Consider the following 18,096-nt stretch of genomic DNA (forward strand, 5'->3'; position numbering starts at 1 on the left):
GCCCAATGTCGGTCCGCCCCCTTACAAAGTCGCCCTCAATTGGTCATGTCCCCCCTCCCCCCCCCCCCCCCCGATTTTTTTTGGTTGGCGATTTTGGGATTCTTGGTCAGCTCGCCCCAGCTTTTTTGGTAATTTCGCCCCTAAATTTGCTGTTTTAATTTGATGCCTTTTACAAAGTCAAGCAATTATTGGTTCCTAGCACTAGGGTCTGCGTTACCCTAACTCTAACCCTAACCCTAGGACACCGGGCCCCGCGTTACCCTAGGACACCGGGCCCCTGCGTTACCCTAGGAAACCAAGGTCCGTATTAACCTAACTCTAACCCTAACCCTAACAATAAATAAAGTTTTTTTTCCAATGTTTTACATATTATATTATTATCAGGTATATCGGTAAAAACCGGTATATCACTTTGAGTCACATATCTATATTTGTTTCAGATTTGTTGGGGGTACAATATTGAACTCTTAAATTCAATTTTATTGGTCCAAAAGAAAATTCGTTGCGTTTAAATGCATTATTTTCACAGAGGGGGGCCCCAAAACGCCGGCCAAAAAAGAGAGGAGTGAAAAGGAAAAGGACGTAGGAAGAAAAGGGAGTAGACGAAGAACATTTTTGAAATTCAGACAAAGATTAAGAGTCGAGAACGGTACGAATCGTCTGCTTTCTCTAATGATTTAATGAAACGTAAAAGCTTCCGCGCATCGCGCGGGAGGGGGAAAATGAAATTAGACGAGGATTAAAAGTAATAACGGTAGGCCTACAACGAATTGTCTTCTTTCGCCAATGATTTAATGAAACGTAAAAGCTTCCGCGCTTTGCGCGGGAGGGGGGGAAACTGAATTTAGACGAAGATTAAGAGTCGATAACGACACAACGAATCGTCTTCTTTCTCTTAATGAAACGTACAAGCTTCCGCGCTTCGCGCGGGAGGTGAGGAAACATAATTCAGACGAGGATTATATTTGGGAACGGTACAACGAATCGTCTTCTTTCTCTAATAATTTATTGAAATGTCAAAGCTTCCGCGCTTCGCGGAGGAGGGAGGGGGAAACTCGCCCCTCCCTGCACCCACCCCCCCCCCGATTACGTCACTGCAGGTCACCATAACGTACCAATATTTGGCTCGCCTGATTTAAAATTTGGGCCCCCCCCCCTAAGAAATCCTGGATCCGCGCCTGATATATATCACACTCTCTATCACACTCTCTCTCCCCTGTCTCTCTATTTCACTTTCTCACTGTCTTTATCTCTCTCTCTCACTCGTTATCTCACTCAGTCACTCTCTCTCTTACACACATACTTCCCACTTCCACTACTTCCACTGTTACTACTATTGATATGTCTTGTTTCATGCAGGGTAGCCTCATTAGTAATTATTGGTGTTTACCCTGAGGAATCCGCAATTATATTATTTCCCGACTGTAGCATGTCTGCTATGATAAGGTGTGCATTATACAATCATGTATCCCTACTGGCAATTTACTTATCCTGTATAGAGTGTGGCAAATACTCATCATACTCTGGAACTCACTTCCCAATTATATTTGTTCATGCATCTCTCTCTCTCTTTCTTTCTTTAAAAGAAAATTGAAACAATATTTTATTTCAAAATATGCTTAGTTTGCAACTCTTTGATATTTGAAAACATCCACTTGAAAAAGGAAGTAATTTAGGTTTTTAGGTTGTTGTTGTTGTTTGTTTTTTTTTTTTTTTTGGGGGGGGGGGGGGATCGGGTAATTACTTGGATGCACTTTATATCTGTTGGCATCTACATGTAGGTATTTTGTATTTCATATTCTATGCATGTATATTTCATATCCATTGCTTGTTTCTTTTCCCTTTGTTGTACAAATTTGAAACTATTATTATGAAGCCTCCAAATCACTCTCTAGCAAATGGGGACTTTTTTTTTCACAAGGCCAATCTGGCTTTATTTTAAAGTTCTCATAATTCATTTTCTTACAATGTAATAGGCCTACTTATAATATTTATTGCTTTTTATTTCATGACTTGTAAATGTGTATGTTTTTTGTCACGTACAACTGTCTGTACATTTTAGAAATGAATTGAATAAATGAACTGAACTGAACTGAACTGAAATACTTACTAAGACTGTACAGTTTTGTTTCATTTTCTTGCAGATATCGATGAGTGTGCTTCTTCTCCTTGCCAAAATGGTGGAAGCTGTCAAGATCATATCAACAGCTATTCCTGCATCTGTGGTAGTGGTTTCCCAGGAGTGTCTTGTGAAACTTCATCACCTACCCTGCCTGTCGGCTAACTACTATCACCAAATGATCGCGAGCCTCCTTTGCAGTCTGTCTTGATTCGTTAATCAGAATATCACTCGGTTTTCGATCTACATAAGCTCCTTCCATTATCAATCCCAAGTCCCGTAAACAGACTGGCATCAAATCCTTTAAATCCGTTGTTCTGAGAAACGTCACTTGGCATGGATCCTTCATAGAACATCGGAAAACATACATCTACAATTCTTAAAAAAATCCCTAAACTATTAGGGAACAGCGTCTTGTATCCTCTGGAAAAGACGCAATATAAATCCAGTTATTATTATTATCATTATTATTTTCATTATCAATATTATTATTATTATTATTATTATTATAATTTTTATCATTATCAATATTGTTATTGTTATTAATATTGTTATGATTATGATTATTATTATTATTATTAACAATATTATAGGTGTAATTATCATTATCTTTATTATAATTATCATTACCAATAATATAGTTATTATTATTATTATCATTATCATTTTTATAATTATTAGGTTCACGCAGAACCGTTGTAGTTTTAAATACTTTAAATTTACGAAATCTCGAAGTTATAAAAAACCAACCCATCAGGCCATTGAAAAAAATATACATGTTTAGCGTCCCTGCCCGCTTCCTTTTTGGGGGCCGTCTTCTATTTTTATTTTTTTTATTATTTAAAAAAAAAAAAAAAAAATTGAAAGAAAAAAAACATGATAAACACTGCTAAAATTTATCTTTTTCTGATTTAAAAAAAAAAAAAAAAATGTCGGCGGCCATCTTAAAAATAGCCCGACTGTTAGGGAAAATGTACCGAGCGGCCATTTTGAAAAAAAGAAGAAAAAAAAAAAAAGGGACTCCTCCTTCCTATTTTTCGAAAAAACAGGACGCTAAACATTTTTTTTTTTTTTGGCCTTACAACGACAATGGTGCACACGGGACCGTAACAACGGACATACACAGTTTCCAACTCCTAGCCAGGAAAGTATCAATTTTAACTACAAGCCCCAACCTTAAGCAGGCACGAAGCCAGAGTTCGATGTTTTTTTTTTTTTTTTTGGGGGGGGGCACCTACATGTTATCGATCGAGGTAAAAAAAAAAGGGGTCTAAAAAAGTTAAACCGATCTTGGAAATTTTAGGGGGGCACGTGCCGCCCCCCCCCCCCCCGTGGCTACGTGGCTGACCTTAAGATCGCTCATGGTTTATAACTGCTATCTACAAAAAGAAAACTTCGAAGTTTATAACCACGACCTAAACTTAAAGTAAACGGTCTGCCGTGTGAACCAGGCTAATCCTAGTACATCAAGGCCTCCTCCACCCACCCCCCCCCCCCTCACACACACATACACCAATTATTCTCAACAAAAAACGCGTCGCTTCGGTGATCTCCTGTATGACCAGGGGCCTGTTTCATAAAACTGCTAAATTTCTATGACAAATTTGCTCTCAGCCAATCAGATGCCATGATTTCAGTAGCTTATAACAGTAGCTTGTAATTTGTAATTGATATCACGTTTATGAAACAGGACCCAGAACTTTTCGTTGGTATGAAATACTCGCCAAGATAAAGGTTCAGACTAGCGGAAATGTTATAACATGAACTAGTTGAATCACAGTTGAAGGTTTCTGGTTGTAAAGGATTTCCGGGAATCTGATTGTGTTGTTTATTTGATCTTGACCTTTCGTTCTAGTTTTAATGTCTTTCTGTGTTTGAAGTTTGTGTTTTTGTTGAATAAGACTGAGTTTCTATGTAACATAATTATAAGCAGCGTCTTTAACGGCTGTCGCAGGTCCTCTGTAGGCCTAGTAGTGGCTTCTCCCAATCCCACTCGTGATGTTTCGTGTATTTATATATAACTAAATATTAACTAGTTGTTGCACAAATGTTATCGCTATATACTTAAATATGACTCTGAATATTTGAATGCTGATGATTATGCGAACAGCAACGTGAAGCAGAAATAAATATTGATTTTAATTGTATTTTATTTCATACTTGTATTTCAAATCACATGTAAATAATACGTCTATATCGCACTAAGCTGATACATAGGTTTATAGGTGCCTCTAAATCTAATATAACTGAGCTATAATATATGGAATATAATGTATTAAATATATCATTATACCTTAAAATCACGTTCGTAATCATTTTTAACCAGTATCATGTCTTGCGTACATTAAAGAGAAGGTTGAGTTCTGGGGAGAGGTGAAAAATGATGTGCGAGAGTTATCATTGTTATTATGCAAGTGTCGAAGAACATCAGAGAAAAATGTTACCTGAAAATCACGGCTCTTCAAATGCCTTCACATTCTATATATATGACAAGTAACAGCTTAAACATGAGGCCCGATTTTTATGCCTAGAGTATGTGTAGTCCCATATACATCTACAGTGCTTGTTACTTTACCTTGACTGGGTCAAATTTCTTATCACTTTAATGACTCCAAAACCTTGCATTACACAATAATACTTATATGCTACACGTCAACTTTTTCTGATCGATTCCACACCGGTCCTCTCACAATGCAATCGCTTGACCAGAACTCAACTTTAGTATAAAAATAATAATGCCCTTATGCTTAGCATAATTCCCTCGTTTTGGGCTTTTCTGTGCCTTAAATTTGTACTTGAAAGACATTTTTATACTAAACACCACTACCATCATCATCGCAACATAACCTAGTTATAAAAGGAAACACAACACGACAGACAACCGCTGCAAGTAAAATTGATCTGTATCACTAGGACCCTCTTGCCCGAATCCAGGAGAGGCTTTAAGTTCTATACCATAGTTCTCAAAGGCTTAAGCCTGTGTACTAGCGATACAAGAATATATTGTATATTACTTCTTCACGAGGAGTAAGAAAGAACGTATAAGGACGTAACCATTCTTCCATCAAATACAACTACAATCTACACGGGGATTACTAATTGGCGTTTGTACAATATCTGGGCCCTGTAACATATTACAATCCAATCAATTGTATCTCCCTAGAATTAGTCGTATTTCTTTCGACCTCATATATTTCCTTAAAAAATAATCGTAACTTTACAATAAAGAGTAAATAACCAATACGTTATGTTAAATATAGATACAATGCATGGTAAGATGCAAGTAATCGAAGCAAGATTTGAGATACGTCGACTTTTTCGATTTAATTCCAAAACGATTCTATTGTCACTTGCCTCTGCAGTAACAAATATACCATGCACTGAGAGGTTCTAGTTGAAATTATGGATTGAGGTGGCAGGAATACCACTATTTTCCGAGGGGCATAGCCCCGAAAAAAAGGTGCTTTTCCTGTCGTATAGAGGAATCCATAATTTCACCAGTGGCTTGAAATAGTGCATTATATATTTGTTTTATATTTTCCAAACCAACCTTCATAAAACTTAGATAATGTATACTGTCACTGAAGTAGTGAAGAGTGCAGTGAGAGCAGCGCAGACGACAGTACCGCCACCGCCACCGATATCACATTGATCTTGATCGATCGATCGCATATCTATGACGTCATCCATGGTATAGTGCCAACCATGGATGACTTCATGGTATAGCACATTTTTATTAGCGGTAACATCTAGCAATGTCATGTTTGGTCACATGATGTTGACCAATCACTAAAAAGGATTACATTAATCAAAAATATGATACAATCTATTTTCTTTTGAAATCGATTGTAACATCGTCTATAGCAGCATTCACCATGTCTTCAGGGATCTGAGGAAAATAGCGCGCAAAAGCTTCGACAATCTCGTCACGTGACGTAAAGCGAGAAACCTGCACGCGGTGCTCTTCGTCCTCGAGGAGTAGCTTCGAATCCTGGATGCATACCATGCGACCATTCGGGTAGGCCAAGCAACGCAAACTGGTAAGAAAATAAAGACCCAAGTCGACCTCCGTGAAGACTCTCGTCATCGGACTCAACGGTACGCTAACCGGTTTGTCAAGGTGAATAAACATGAACGAAATCCAACCATCCTGGATGTATTCTCGAAAGGTAGCCACTTGTGATGGGTTGGTGTCGACACTGAGCTGGAAGATGAGCACTTGGTCTCCTTGACGCACGAATCGATATCGCATGTAGGAGTCGGAGTATACAGGCGATTCCTGCTCGAAATCAAGCGGGATCAGCTGAAGGATTGGATAACCCATCCCGACATCGAAAATATGCCTGGTACCCTGCTCGGTTACGTTGTTGATAATCACCACAATGTGGATGCTCTTGTACGTCCGACAGTCACCGACCACGAGAAGGGCGTCGAACTCGAGAGCGCGAAGCAACATCCAACCGAAGACATTGAGTTGATAGCAGAGGCCTCCCAGTTTCGAGGTGATATCTTTCTTGATGTCCGTTGCTGTAGGTAATCTTCGATCCCCGTGAGGCGTCGAGAGACCTGTGACAGTCTGGTACGGGATGTGGTGCCAAATGGCCTTTATCAGCTCGTCCAGGAAAGCGATTTTGTCCGTCTTGAGCTTGGTGTCTATGGATTCTATCTGCAAGGCATCTCGCAGGAAACAATGCGCCTCCTCTCTAGTGATACTGTACTCGTTTAGTGATGCCATTGGTCCTTTGCATGGGATAGGCACTTCGTCTTGACCTGTTTATTATGGAAAAAACAAACACCGTGTTTTCCCGTTTATTTAAATGACCCTTTCAAGAGAAAAGACCTCAAGTTCCACTACTCATTAGTTCTTTAACGATGATATATGTTTTTGGGTTGTCCGTCCGTCCAAACGTCCGAACGTCCGACCCGTTTTCTCTTTAACGTGATATATAAAGAACCACTAGAGATATGAGGTTCTAACTTGGGGATAATATGTTTCACCATTTCAAGACGATCTGATTAGATCACCCCTGGACCCAAACACTTTACCTAACCCTAACCCTAAAAGAACCCAACTATAACCCAAATCGCAACCCTAATCCTAACTCAAGACCTTAGATCGTAGGAGCAAATGTCGGGTGACCCGCAGCTACAGGGGCTGGGGGGGGGGGGGGCTTCTACCGTGCCCCAATGAATGGCGAAGGGTTATCTATAATCTTTCACCTTGCCTTATTCAAATACGGTGCCATTATGACTAACTATAACATTAAATATGTTACATTGTAATATAGGATTTCCCGGCGAAATTCGCTAGTTTGTCATTTGAATTCATTTACTTTGCATTTACATGTAAGTTAGCGCAGATCGGCTTTGCCATGCAAATTATCATTCAATTTTCCCGTTTTGGTATTCAATTTATAATTTCGGTCGAAGGGTTTGATAGATCTGTCATTCAATTTAGAAACTGCTCAACTAGAATTCAAATTAATCGTCACTTGTCGAGGCGTCATTTTTATCATTCAAATTAGCACCTGTCATTCGTTTTCGAATTATGTTTATTCAAATTAGGAATGTTAGGGGGAAGAAATGCAACACACGTTTACAGTTTGAAAAAACAAAACAATTAAATGCATGATTTGCCATTAGGGTCTTTTCTGTTATTCCATTTATTAATTTTGAGGACAATGCATATGGGTGTAGTGAGACATTAGGTAAAGAAGGGGCGAAATCAAATTATGTGACATTTCTACACGGACATGTTCATATACCCCGGAAAAGTGGGGATACAAAAATACCTACCACAGTCACAACATTGTACCCTTCCTCCATAAAACACAAAACAAACAACTTCCTTACATGATAATTTACAAAATTATTGAGACCATCACTAGTCCATAGATGTAAGTCTTTTTTTTTTTTCTTTCTTAACAATCAAACTTAAAGGATGATGAATATCAGATAAATCTAAAAGTATTTAAAGTGTATAAAGGCAAGAAAATAAAATATGATGAAATACACATGAAAAAAACAATCTTGAAAGAGAAGAATGAGCTATAAAAAAATGTGTTAAAAACGAGAAATGTACATTGACCATCAATTTAAGTGTACAAAGTGCTAATTTGAATGCTACAAATGAATTCGAATGCTAAAAGTACACCTTCGCGATGTCAGAAATCGTGTTGCGCCAAATTGAATGACCAAATAGCAAAAGAAGCACATTATTCATTAATTTGAATAAAGCATACATAGATTCTAACGAAAACTTCATAGATTTGAAAACTAGAAAAAGGAATATAAACCCAAGATATATCTGACAGCACTAAAACCGTCGAATTTGAACGCAAGACAAATTCATTTAAATAACAAACTCGCGAATTTGGCCGGAAAATCCTATACCTTGCATTCATTCACTAAAAAAGTATCTAAAGACCATTCTGTAAACAGCGATAAGCTACAACAACGGCACAATCTGAAAAAATGGCACTAGGCTTTCTTTCAGATCATTTCCTTTACACCAAGTCTTATCCAACATGAAAATAAAACATGAAAAAAGCAGTTAATAAAAAATGATAATAATGAAAAGAAACTTACTTCAAGATTAAACGGACCTCTCCCGGCGTAGCACAAACTTTGTTTGGGAAATCTACCGAGATACAATACATGACCTGTATGATTTTGTTTTGTTTCCAGCAGTTCTCTCGATATAATCAGGGAGGTGACATAAGTAACCCTGACCCAATAACCATGACACGATCAGTGGCGTATCGGAAATCCAGAAATGAAGGGGGCATTGGGTAGCGGTGTCGCACTGGTCTTTATCAATGAAATAATGAACGAGAAAGGCCATTACTAAGAGATAAGGTATGGGAGGGATGTTTTTCTTTACACCCCCTTTCGCCTTTTCTTTGTTTTGCCTTTTCCTCACTCTCTTCTCCCCCCCCCCCCCCCCACCCCGCGCCCGCCATTTGATGTGGACCGGAAGGGGGTGGGGTCGGGGGTGGCGGTTACATGCCTCCGTGTTTCCCGTATCTACTCCACTAGACGAGGTCAAAATACTTGACGCCATATTAGGTCATGGTCGATATTTGATTAGTTTGACAGATATTTGTTTATCAATAAAATTATAGATATATAGGCCTATTGACACAGATTACTGAGGTAGAATAAAGCCCTTTCCTCAAATCGAAAGGTCGGCCTGATAAGAGGAATACACGAGGATCGGTCGATTTGTATATCAAATTACACGGGTACAAAGTATTAGATCTTATTATATACCTCACTTAAGAAATCCAGCCATCTGATTGGTCGAATTGCATTCATAAACTTCAACTGTTCCTGTAAAATTCCCGGTAACCATGCATAAAACATTTCAATATTTTTAATAACCATGGTTATTAAAAAAATAGGTCAGTCTCCATGGTTACCCCATAGGTTTACATGTTAAAAAATGGTTTGAGCGATGGAGGATACCATACGTGTGCGAAAAATTGGTCGGCAATTTCAATACAATTGAATCTCGATCGATCTTACCGACAATTTTATCTTGCATTGTTGACATGAAGACGAAAATTAACTCTCAAAAACAAAAAAACAACATCTGCCGATAGATCTTGATCTAAGTTCGTGCCAATATGCATTGCAAAAGTAAAAGAAGGGTCCATTTCATGGAGCTTTTGCGAAGCATTCATCACACGCGAAGCCGGTTTCAATCCATTTTAATGTATATATCGTACAAAACTGCCAAGCATGTTAATAACGCGCGATGGCCGAGAGGTCTAAGGCGCTGACTTTAGATTTATCACCTTTTGTACGCAAGAGTTCGAATCTCATCTTCGACCACAAAAAAATATTTTTTATTTTTATTTTTTAGTCTATTTTTTTTCGGCATATAAAAGTATTAATGACTGCTTTAATATTCGAGAAATAGTTGTTTTCATACGCTCTCGGGAAGGTTACAATTGGGCTATTCCCCTCGGCAAGCCTCGGGGAATAGCACAATTCTAACCTTCCCTTGAGCGTAATAAAACAACTATTTCTCTCAAAGCAGTCATTAATACTATACTATTGGTGCCGTGGTTTAGTGGATACGTCACCGGACTGTTGATCACATGGTTTGCTCTTTGAATCCCGTCGCGGTATTACAGGGCCCATGACATCGAATTATAAGTGTATTCCTGTTGGTGTGCAGTCCTGCATACATCTCATATTTTGATATGTAAACTTCTGAATTTGTTTCATAGATTTTGAAATATTGTTTGAAATATTTGTTTTTCAAACTTGCTAAGCTCCACTACAAAAACCTCCAGATCTCATTCCCCTTGTGACATCATCTGTCAGTCATCAATGAGCTAACTTGAGAAAGTGGTATGTATCTTTGCCGAAGTTGACCACCTGTTATAATACGTAATACAATAGCAACATACAAGTTGCTATGTCAGACAATGCTGTAGCATCACCAGGAAGGCATGACAATGATGATGTATTGTCATGTATGGAAGCATGCAATTCTATTATGAACGTGTGCTAAGCTGGGGGAAATTACATTCCATTGTCTATTCTAGAATATTAGTTTAGTCTGACATGTCTGATATATGTTGCTATTGTTTGTGGTATTGTAATAGGTGGTCAACTTTGGCAAAGTAACATGCGACTTTCTCAAGTTAGCTCATTGATGACTGACAGATGATGTCACAAGGGAAATGACATCTGGAGGATTTTGGGGTGGAGCTTAGCAAGTTTGAAAAACAAATATTTCAAAAAATATTTCAAAATCTATGAAACAAATTCAGAAGTTTACATATCAAAATATGAGATATATGCAGGACTGCGCACCAACAGGAATAACTTTGTGTTTCGATGTGATGGGTCCTTTATGGAGGAAGAGAGATGGGGAGAAGAAAATAAGAGGCGGAGAGAAAGATCGATTTAGGCAAGACTAACAGGAATAGTAGTTGTTATTCCATTTCATTGTGAACGTAACTGTCTGGAAGCGATTTGTTGTTTTTTGTGTGTGGGACATACGTATTGTTGGATGATATGAGGTTCTGGAATCATCAACATGATAATAATAAGTTCACACGCACCGTACACAGAAATGTCTGTATGGGACTACACAAACATAAAGTACGGGGTTGTGGTCTATTATTTGTAATATTTCGAATATGAAAGCATTCGAACATGTTGAAACGCCATTCTTGTTAGGGCACACTTATTTCCATATTCTCCGCCACTAATGTAGAAAGAATAAAAAAGCTCACAATTTATGCTTCCCCTTTCCCAGAACTCAACCTCATATTTTAAAATAATGATAAGGCTATATGTTAGTATAATCACCATTAATGTAAACACGTGCTTTAACATAATGACACTGGCAGTATTCATAGAAGCACTAATGACCCGGGAACATTTAGTTCATCTTTCATTTAATAAGTAAAATGGATTTTATAACGAGATATTGTATTCCGAAATTTACGTGTACTTTAGCTTTAAAGTTAGAAAAATATTGCTTGGTAAATACTACCCCTCCGCACTACAGTTGATTGTAAGCTTTAATTACGAACACTTTCTTTAAAAAATAGGCTCGGATGACCGAGAGAGGAGGGCAGAAAGTACTATATAGAAAAGGAAGATTAATTATTTAAAAGATAACAATATATAAGAAGAACAAGATAAGACCAAAGAGATATCATCTCTTTGATAAGACATCATAAAATCAAACGCAACTGAGGACAAAATATGTTTGTTTAAGCTCTGAGACAATTTTATTCATATACTTTTCATTTATTTTAATCCAACATAAAGAGGTCGCGTCGTTTTTACATCAAGTTTCTTTCCATTCAAAACCTTAAATGGCAGTTCTAACATTTTCCATTTGCATTCGCAATTTAACGTACATGTACCCAAGGGATGAATAGAAAAATATAGAGTAGGTTGATTTCAACATATGTACATTATTTTTGCGCAAATCACGTTAATGCCGTATAATAAGCGAGTTCGTAATTAGGATTTGCGCATGTGCAGATAAAGGTCATTCGTACCAAAATTGTAATACCATTGAGACGAATACTCGAATCGTGCTCATGAAAGTTATGTAATTAGTATTCATTTATGTACCGACAGTACATATCTGATACACAGGTGGAAGTATTCTTCTCAAGAGGGCAAACAACAGGTATCCATGTAGCCTTTTGACAAGGCCTCGTGACTCTGGCTAAGCGGCTGAGATGAGTCTAGATACCCCGGGTGAACGCGCGACCGAGTGACGAATGTCACGAGGCCTTTTGCAAAGTGGGTTTCACTGCTCCGCATGAATTATTCATAGATACATATTAGCATGCCAATACGCCTACTTTGGATTTATTGACCAATCAGAACGGCGATCTCCCATGTTGGCTTCGCTCGTGATTCGTTCCATGTAGAGGTCAGTGGTCTTAGCACGTACGTATAGTAGGCATGTACGTCCATGTTCGCACGACGTAGAGTTTACTGTGTGTGTGTGTGTGTGTGTGTGTGTGTGTGATGGATACTATATGCTGACGTCGTGCGAGGATACGTTCGCTGATTGGACACTACGTTTTCTGAAGCGAGTTCCAGTCGGAAACAAGGGTTAACATAAGAAATCCAAACCAGATTGATAAAGGCCACAGGTCTGGACAATTCGCACTGGCGTTCATTCAGGTTTTCGCGATTAGTCTCTTTTTAGTCGCTCGGCGTCTATCAGGCATGTGGCCTTGTTTAAAGGCTAGTATCCATGAAGCACCTCCATCACTTCGACAGGGATTATTCTAAAATGCACAAGTGGGACGTATCCATATTGTAAAAGATCTGTGGATATTCGGGGGTCATGCGGTCCGAAGCTATTTACGAACTGGCTTATTGAATTTGTATTCAATCAGAGGTTAGCGTCATTTATGATTGCGTCATCACCTGCGCTAATCAAGCCTGTAAATAAAATTAGCGCATACGTCAGTAATGCAAGTTCCGATATTTTATGTAACAATTTTCTTACTTAAAGACCGTCAACACTACTGGGCCAGAGGGGATTAGACCACACAGCGAGGTCACTGACAGGTGGCTATCTTAAACTCAGCTCTCAACTAACATAAGAAAAAGAGGAACCGATGGGGAAGTTTTCTATATAGAGGGATCAAGTAGCTACAAGTAGGACAGTGGGGCTTTAAAACATACAGGATGTTACTTTCAAAGCAAATATCAATAATTAAGTTGTTTACAGTTCCAATGAGAATAACATTAGACATTGGTAAAGGAGGTTGTCTGAACTGCACATATTTATCAAAATTCATAATTGAAGCTTTTAATAGGTATCATAAAATCTATCAGGCAAACTTTCATCGACTCCTGTCATACCTGTGAACTTTCTCAAGCTAAGTGATTGTTTTCACAATTTTTTTTTGCTGTCTGCTGCCTCAAGATCACTGGAGCTAAGAAATACGACAGTGAATACCTATAATTTCTAATTTAACGTTGGCAGAATCTTAAAGTACGATTTTTGAGCAAAGCAGGCAGTGTTAGTTTTTTTGCAGTCTTTTATATATACCTCTTTATAATTCTAAATTTCCATTGAGGTATAATTTAATAGTCAAGTGGTTCGGACATTTTTTTATAGATACAAAGGTCATGAGCTATAGAGAAGGTTGAGTTCTGGGGAGAGGTGAAAAATGATGTGCGAGAGTTATCATTGTTATTATGCAAGTGTCGAAGAACATCAGAGAAAAATGTTACCTGAAAATCACGGCTCTTCAAATGCCTTCACATTCTATATATATGACAAGTAACAGCTTAAACATGAGGCTCGATTTTTATGCCTAAAGCATGTGTAGTCCCATATACATCTTTCTGTGTACAGTGCTTGTTACTTTACCTTGACTGGGTCAAATTTCTTATCACTTTGATGACTCCAAAACCTTGCATTACACAATAATACTTATATGCTACACGTCAACTTTTTCTGATCGATTCCACACCGGTTCTCTCACAATGCAATCGCATGACCAGAACTCAACTTTATCTTTAAGCTAATTGTAATTAGATGATTTAGACGAGACAGTCTCCTTAATAATACTCAACGATTTGTTTATATAATAATGCCCTTATGCTTAGCATAATTCCCTCGTTTTTGGCTTTTCTGTGCCTTAAATTTGTACTTGAAAGACATTTTTTTATACTAAACACCACTACCATCATCATCGCAACATATCCTAGTTATAAAAGGAAACACAACACGACAGAAAACCGCTGCAAGTAAAATTGGTCCGTATCACTAGGACCCTCTTGCCCGAATCCAGGAGAGGCTTTAAGTTCTATACCATAGTTTCAAAAGCTTAATCCTATGTACTAGTGATACAAGAATATATTGTATATTACTTCTTCACGAGGAGTAAGAAAGAACGTATTAAGACGTAATCATTCTTCCATCAAATACAACTGCAATCTACACGGGGATTACTAATAATTGGCGTTTGTACAATATCTGGGCCCTGTAACATATTACATTACAATCAATGGTATCTCCCTAGAATTAGTCGTATTTCTTTTGACCTCATATATTTCCTTAAAAAATAATCGTAACTTTACAATTAAGAGTAAATCACCAATAATGTTATGTTAAATATAGACACAATGCATGGTAAGATGCAAGTAATCGAAGCAAGATTGGAGATACGTCGACTTTTTCGATTTAATTCCGAAACGATTCTATTGTCACTTGCCTCTGCAGTAAACAAATATACCATGCACTGAGAGGTTCTAGTTGAAATTATGGATTGAGGTGGCAGGAATACCACTATTTTCCGAGGGGCGTAGCCCCGAAAAAAGGTGCTTTTCCTGTCGTATAGAGGAATCCATAATTTCACTAGTGGCTTGAAATAGTGCATTATATATTTGTTTTATATTTTCCAAACCAACCTTCATAAAACTTAGATAATGTATACTGTCACTGAAGTAGTGGAGCGTGCAGTGAGAGCAGCGCAGACGACAGTACCGTCACCGCCACCGATATCACATTGATCTTGATCGATCGCATATCTATGACGTCATCCATGGTATAGTACCAACCATGGATGACTTCACGATATAGCACATTTTTATTAGCGGTAACATCATAGCAATGTCATGTGTGGTCACATGATGTTGAACAATCACTAAACAGGATTTCATTCATCAAAAATATGATACAATCTATTTTCTTTTGAAATCGATTGTAACATCGTCTATAGCAGCATTCACCATGTCTTCAGGGAACTGAGGAAAATAGCGCGCAAAAGCTTCGACAATCTCGTCACGTGACGTAAAGTGAGAAACCTGCACGCGGTGCTCTTCGTCCTCGAGGAGCAGCTTCGAGTCCTGGATGCATACCATGCGACCATTCGGGTAGGCCAAGCAACGCAAACTGGAAAGAAAAAAAAGACCCAAGTCGACATCCGTGAAGACTCTCGTCATCGGACTCAACGGTACGCTAACCGGTTGGTCGAGGTGAATAAACATGAACGAAATCCAACCATCCTGGATGTATTCTCGATGGGTAGCCACTTCTGATGGGTTGGTGTCGACACTGAGCTGGAAGATGAGCACTTCGTCCCCTTGACGTACGAATCGATATCGCATGTAGGAGTCGGAGTATACAGGGGATTCCCGCTCGAAATCAAGCGGGATCAGCTGAAGGATTGGATAACCCATCCCGACATCGAAAATATGTCTGGTACCCTGCTCAGTTACGTTGTTGATAATCACCACAATGTGAATGCCCTTGTACGTAAGACAGTCACTGACCACGAGAAGGGCGTCGAACTCGAGAGCGCGAAGCAACATCCAACCGAAGACATTGAGTTGATAGCAGAGGCCTCCCAGTTTCGAGGTGATATCTTTCTTGATGTCCGTTGCTGTAGGTAATCTTCGTTCCTCGTGAGGCGTCGAGAGACCTTTGACAGTCTGGTACGGGATGTGGTGCCCAATGGCCTTTATCAGCTCGTCCAGGAAAGCGATTTTGTTTGTGTTGAGCTTGGTGTCTATAGATTCTATCTGCAAGGCATCTCGCAGGAAACAATGCGCCTCCTCTCTAGTGATACTGTACTCGTTTGGTGATGCCATTGGTCCTGTGCATGGGATAGGCACTTCGTCTTGACCTGTTTATTATGGAAAAAACAAACACCGTGTTTTCCCGTTTATTTAAATGACCCTTTCAAGAGAAAACACCTCGAGAACTCATTAGTTCTTTAACGATGATATATGTTTTCGGGTTGTCCGTCCGTCCAAACGTCCGACCCCTTTTCTCTTTAACGTGATATATAAAGAACCACTAGAGATATGAGGTTCTAACTTGGGGATAATATGTTTCACCATTCCAAGACGATCTGATTAGATCACCCCTCGACCCAAACACTTTACCTAACCCTAACCCTAAAAGAACCCAACTATAACCCAAATCGCAACCCTAATCCTAACTCAAGACCTTAGATCGTAGGAGCAAATGTCAGGTTACCCGCAGCTACAGGGGCTGGGGGGGGGGGGGGGTGGGGGGCGAAGGGTTATATATAATCTTTCACCTTGCCTTATTCAAATACGGTGCCATTATGACTAACTATAACATTAAATATGTTACATTGTAATATAGGATTTCCCGGCGAAATACGCTAGTTTATCATTTGAATTCATTTACTTTGCATTTAAGTTAGCGCAGATCGGCTTTGCCATGCCAATTATCATTCATTTTCCCCAATTTTGCGTTTAATTTAGGATTTTGGTCGAAGGGTTTGATAGATCTGTCATTCAATTTAGAAACTGCTCAACTAGAATTCAAATTAATCGTCACTTGTCGAGGCGTCATTTTTATCAATCAAATTAGCACCTGTCATTCGTTTTCGAATTATGTTTATTCAAATTAGGCCAATGTTAGGGGGGAAGAAATGCAACACACGTTTACAGTTTGAAAAAACAAAATAATTAAATGCATGATTTGCCATTAGGGTCTTTTCTGTTATTCCATTTATTAATTTTGAGGACAATGCATATGGGTGTAGTAAGACATTAGGTAAAGAAGGGGCGAAATCAAATTATATGACATTTCTGCACGGACATGTTCATATACCCCGGAAAAGTGGGGATACAAAAATACCTACCCCAGTCACAATACCCTTCCTCCATAATGAAATTGTGATAAATTGATGATGAAACACAAAACAAACAACTTCCTTACATGAAAATTTACAAAAATATTGAGACCATCAAGTCAATAGATGTCGTTTTTTTTTCTTTCTTAACAATCAAACTTAAAGGATGGTGAATATCAGATAAATCTAAAAGTATTTAAAGTGTATAAAGGCAAGAAAATAAAATAAGATGAAATACACATGGAAAAAACAATCTTGAAAGAGAAGAATGAGCTATAAAAAAGGTGTAATAAACGAGAAATGTATATTGACCATCAATTTAAGTGTACAAAGTGCTAATTTGAATGCTACAAATGAATTCGAATGCTAAAAGTACACCTTCGCGATGTCAGAAATCGTGTTGCGCCAAATTGAATGACCAAATTGCAAAAGAAGCACATTATTCATTAATTTGAATAAAGCATACATAGATTCTAACGAAAACTTCATAGATTTGAAAACTAGAAAAAGGAATATAAACCCAATATATATCTGACAGCACTTAATTAAACCGTCGAATTTGAACGCAAGACAAATTAATTTAAATAACAAACTAGCGAATTTGGCCGGAAAATCCTATACCTTGCATTCATTCACTAAAAAAGTATCTAAAGACCATTCTGTAAACAGCGATAAGCTACAACAACGACACAATCTGACAAAATGGCACTTGGCTTTCTTTCAGATCATTTCCTTTACACCAAGTCTTATCCAACATGAAAATAAAACATGAAAAAAAAGTATTATTTGTGACGTTAATAAAAAATGATAATAATGAAAAGAAACTTACTTCAAGATTAAACGGACCTCCCCCGG

The 18,096-nt window shown here is 38.2% G+C and overlaps 2 protein-coding genes across 2 annotated transcripts; both read right to left on the reverse strand.

Annotated features, from left to right (window-relative positions):
* Nucleotides 1-4,848: 4,848 nt before the first annotated feature.
* Nucleotides 4,849-8,764, reverse strand: LOC100891793. The gene is made up of 2 exons (XM_030980101.1): nt 8,708-8,764; nt 4,849-6,889 (listed from the first exon to the last, which is right to left on the reverse strand). Exon 2 carries the CDS (start codon nt 6,852-6,854, stop codon nt 5,946-5,948), a length of 909 nt encoding a protein of 302 aa, XP_030835961.1. The 5' UTR covers nt 6,855-6,889; nt 8,708-8,764; the 3' UTR covers nt 4,849-5,945.
* A 5,566-nt stretch (nt 8,765-14,330) lies between these two features.
* Nucleotides 14,331-18,096, reverse strand: LOC115918473. Its single transcript, XM_030980102.1, has 2 exons — nt 18,071-18,096; nt 14,331-16,257 (listed from the first exon to the last, which is right to left on the reverse strand). The coding sequence occupies exon 2, from the start codon at nt 16,220-16,222 to the stop codon at nt 15,314-15,316; it is 909 nt and encodes a 302-aa protein (XP_030835962.1). The 5' UTR covers nt 16,223-16,257; nt 18,071-18,096; the 3' UTR covers nt 14,331-15,313.

The sequence above is a fragment of the Strongylocentrotus purpuratus genome, unplaced genomic scaffold (assembly GCF_000002235.5).
Source record: "Strongylocentrotus purpuratus isolate Spur 01 unplaced genomic scaffold, Spur_5.0 spur5_scaffold_10, whole genome shotgun sequence".
Classification (NCBI taxonomy): Eukaryota; Metazoa; Echinodermata; class Echinoidea; order Camarodonta; family Strongylocentrotidae; genus Strongylocentrotus; species Strongylocentrotus purpuratus.

Excerpts from the sequence above, each read along its gene's own strand:
- LOC115918473 (XM_030980102.1), bottom strand. The coding sequence starts at position 16,222 with ATGGCATCACCAAACGAGTACAGTATCACTAGAGAGGAGGCGCATTGT.
- LOC100891793 (XM_030980101.1), bottom strand. The coding sequence starts at position 6,854 with ATGGCATCACTAAACGAGTACAGTATCACTAGAGAGGAGGCGCATTGT.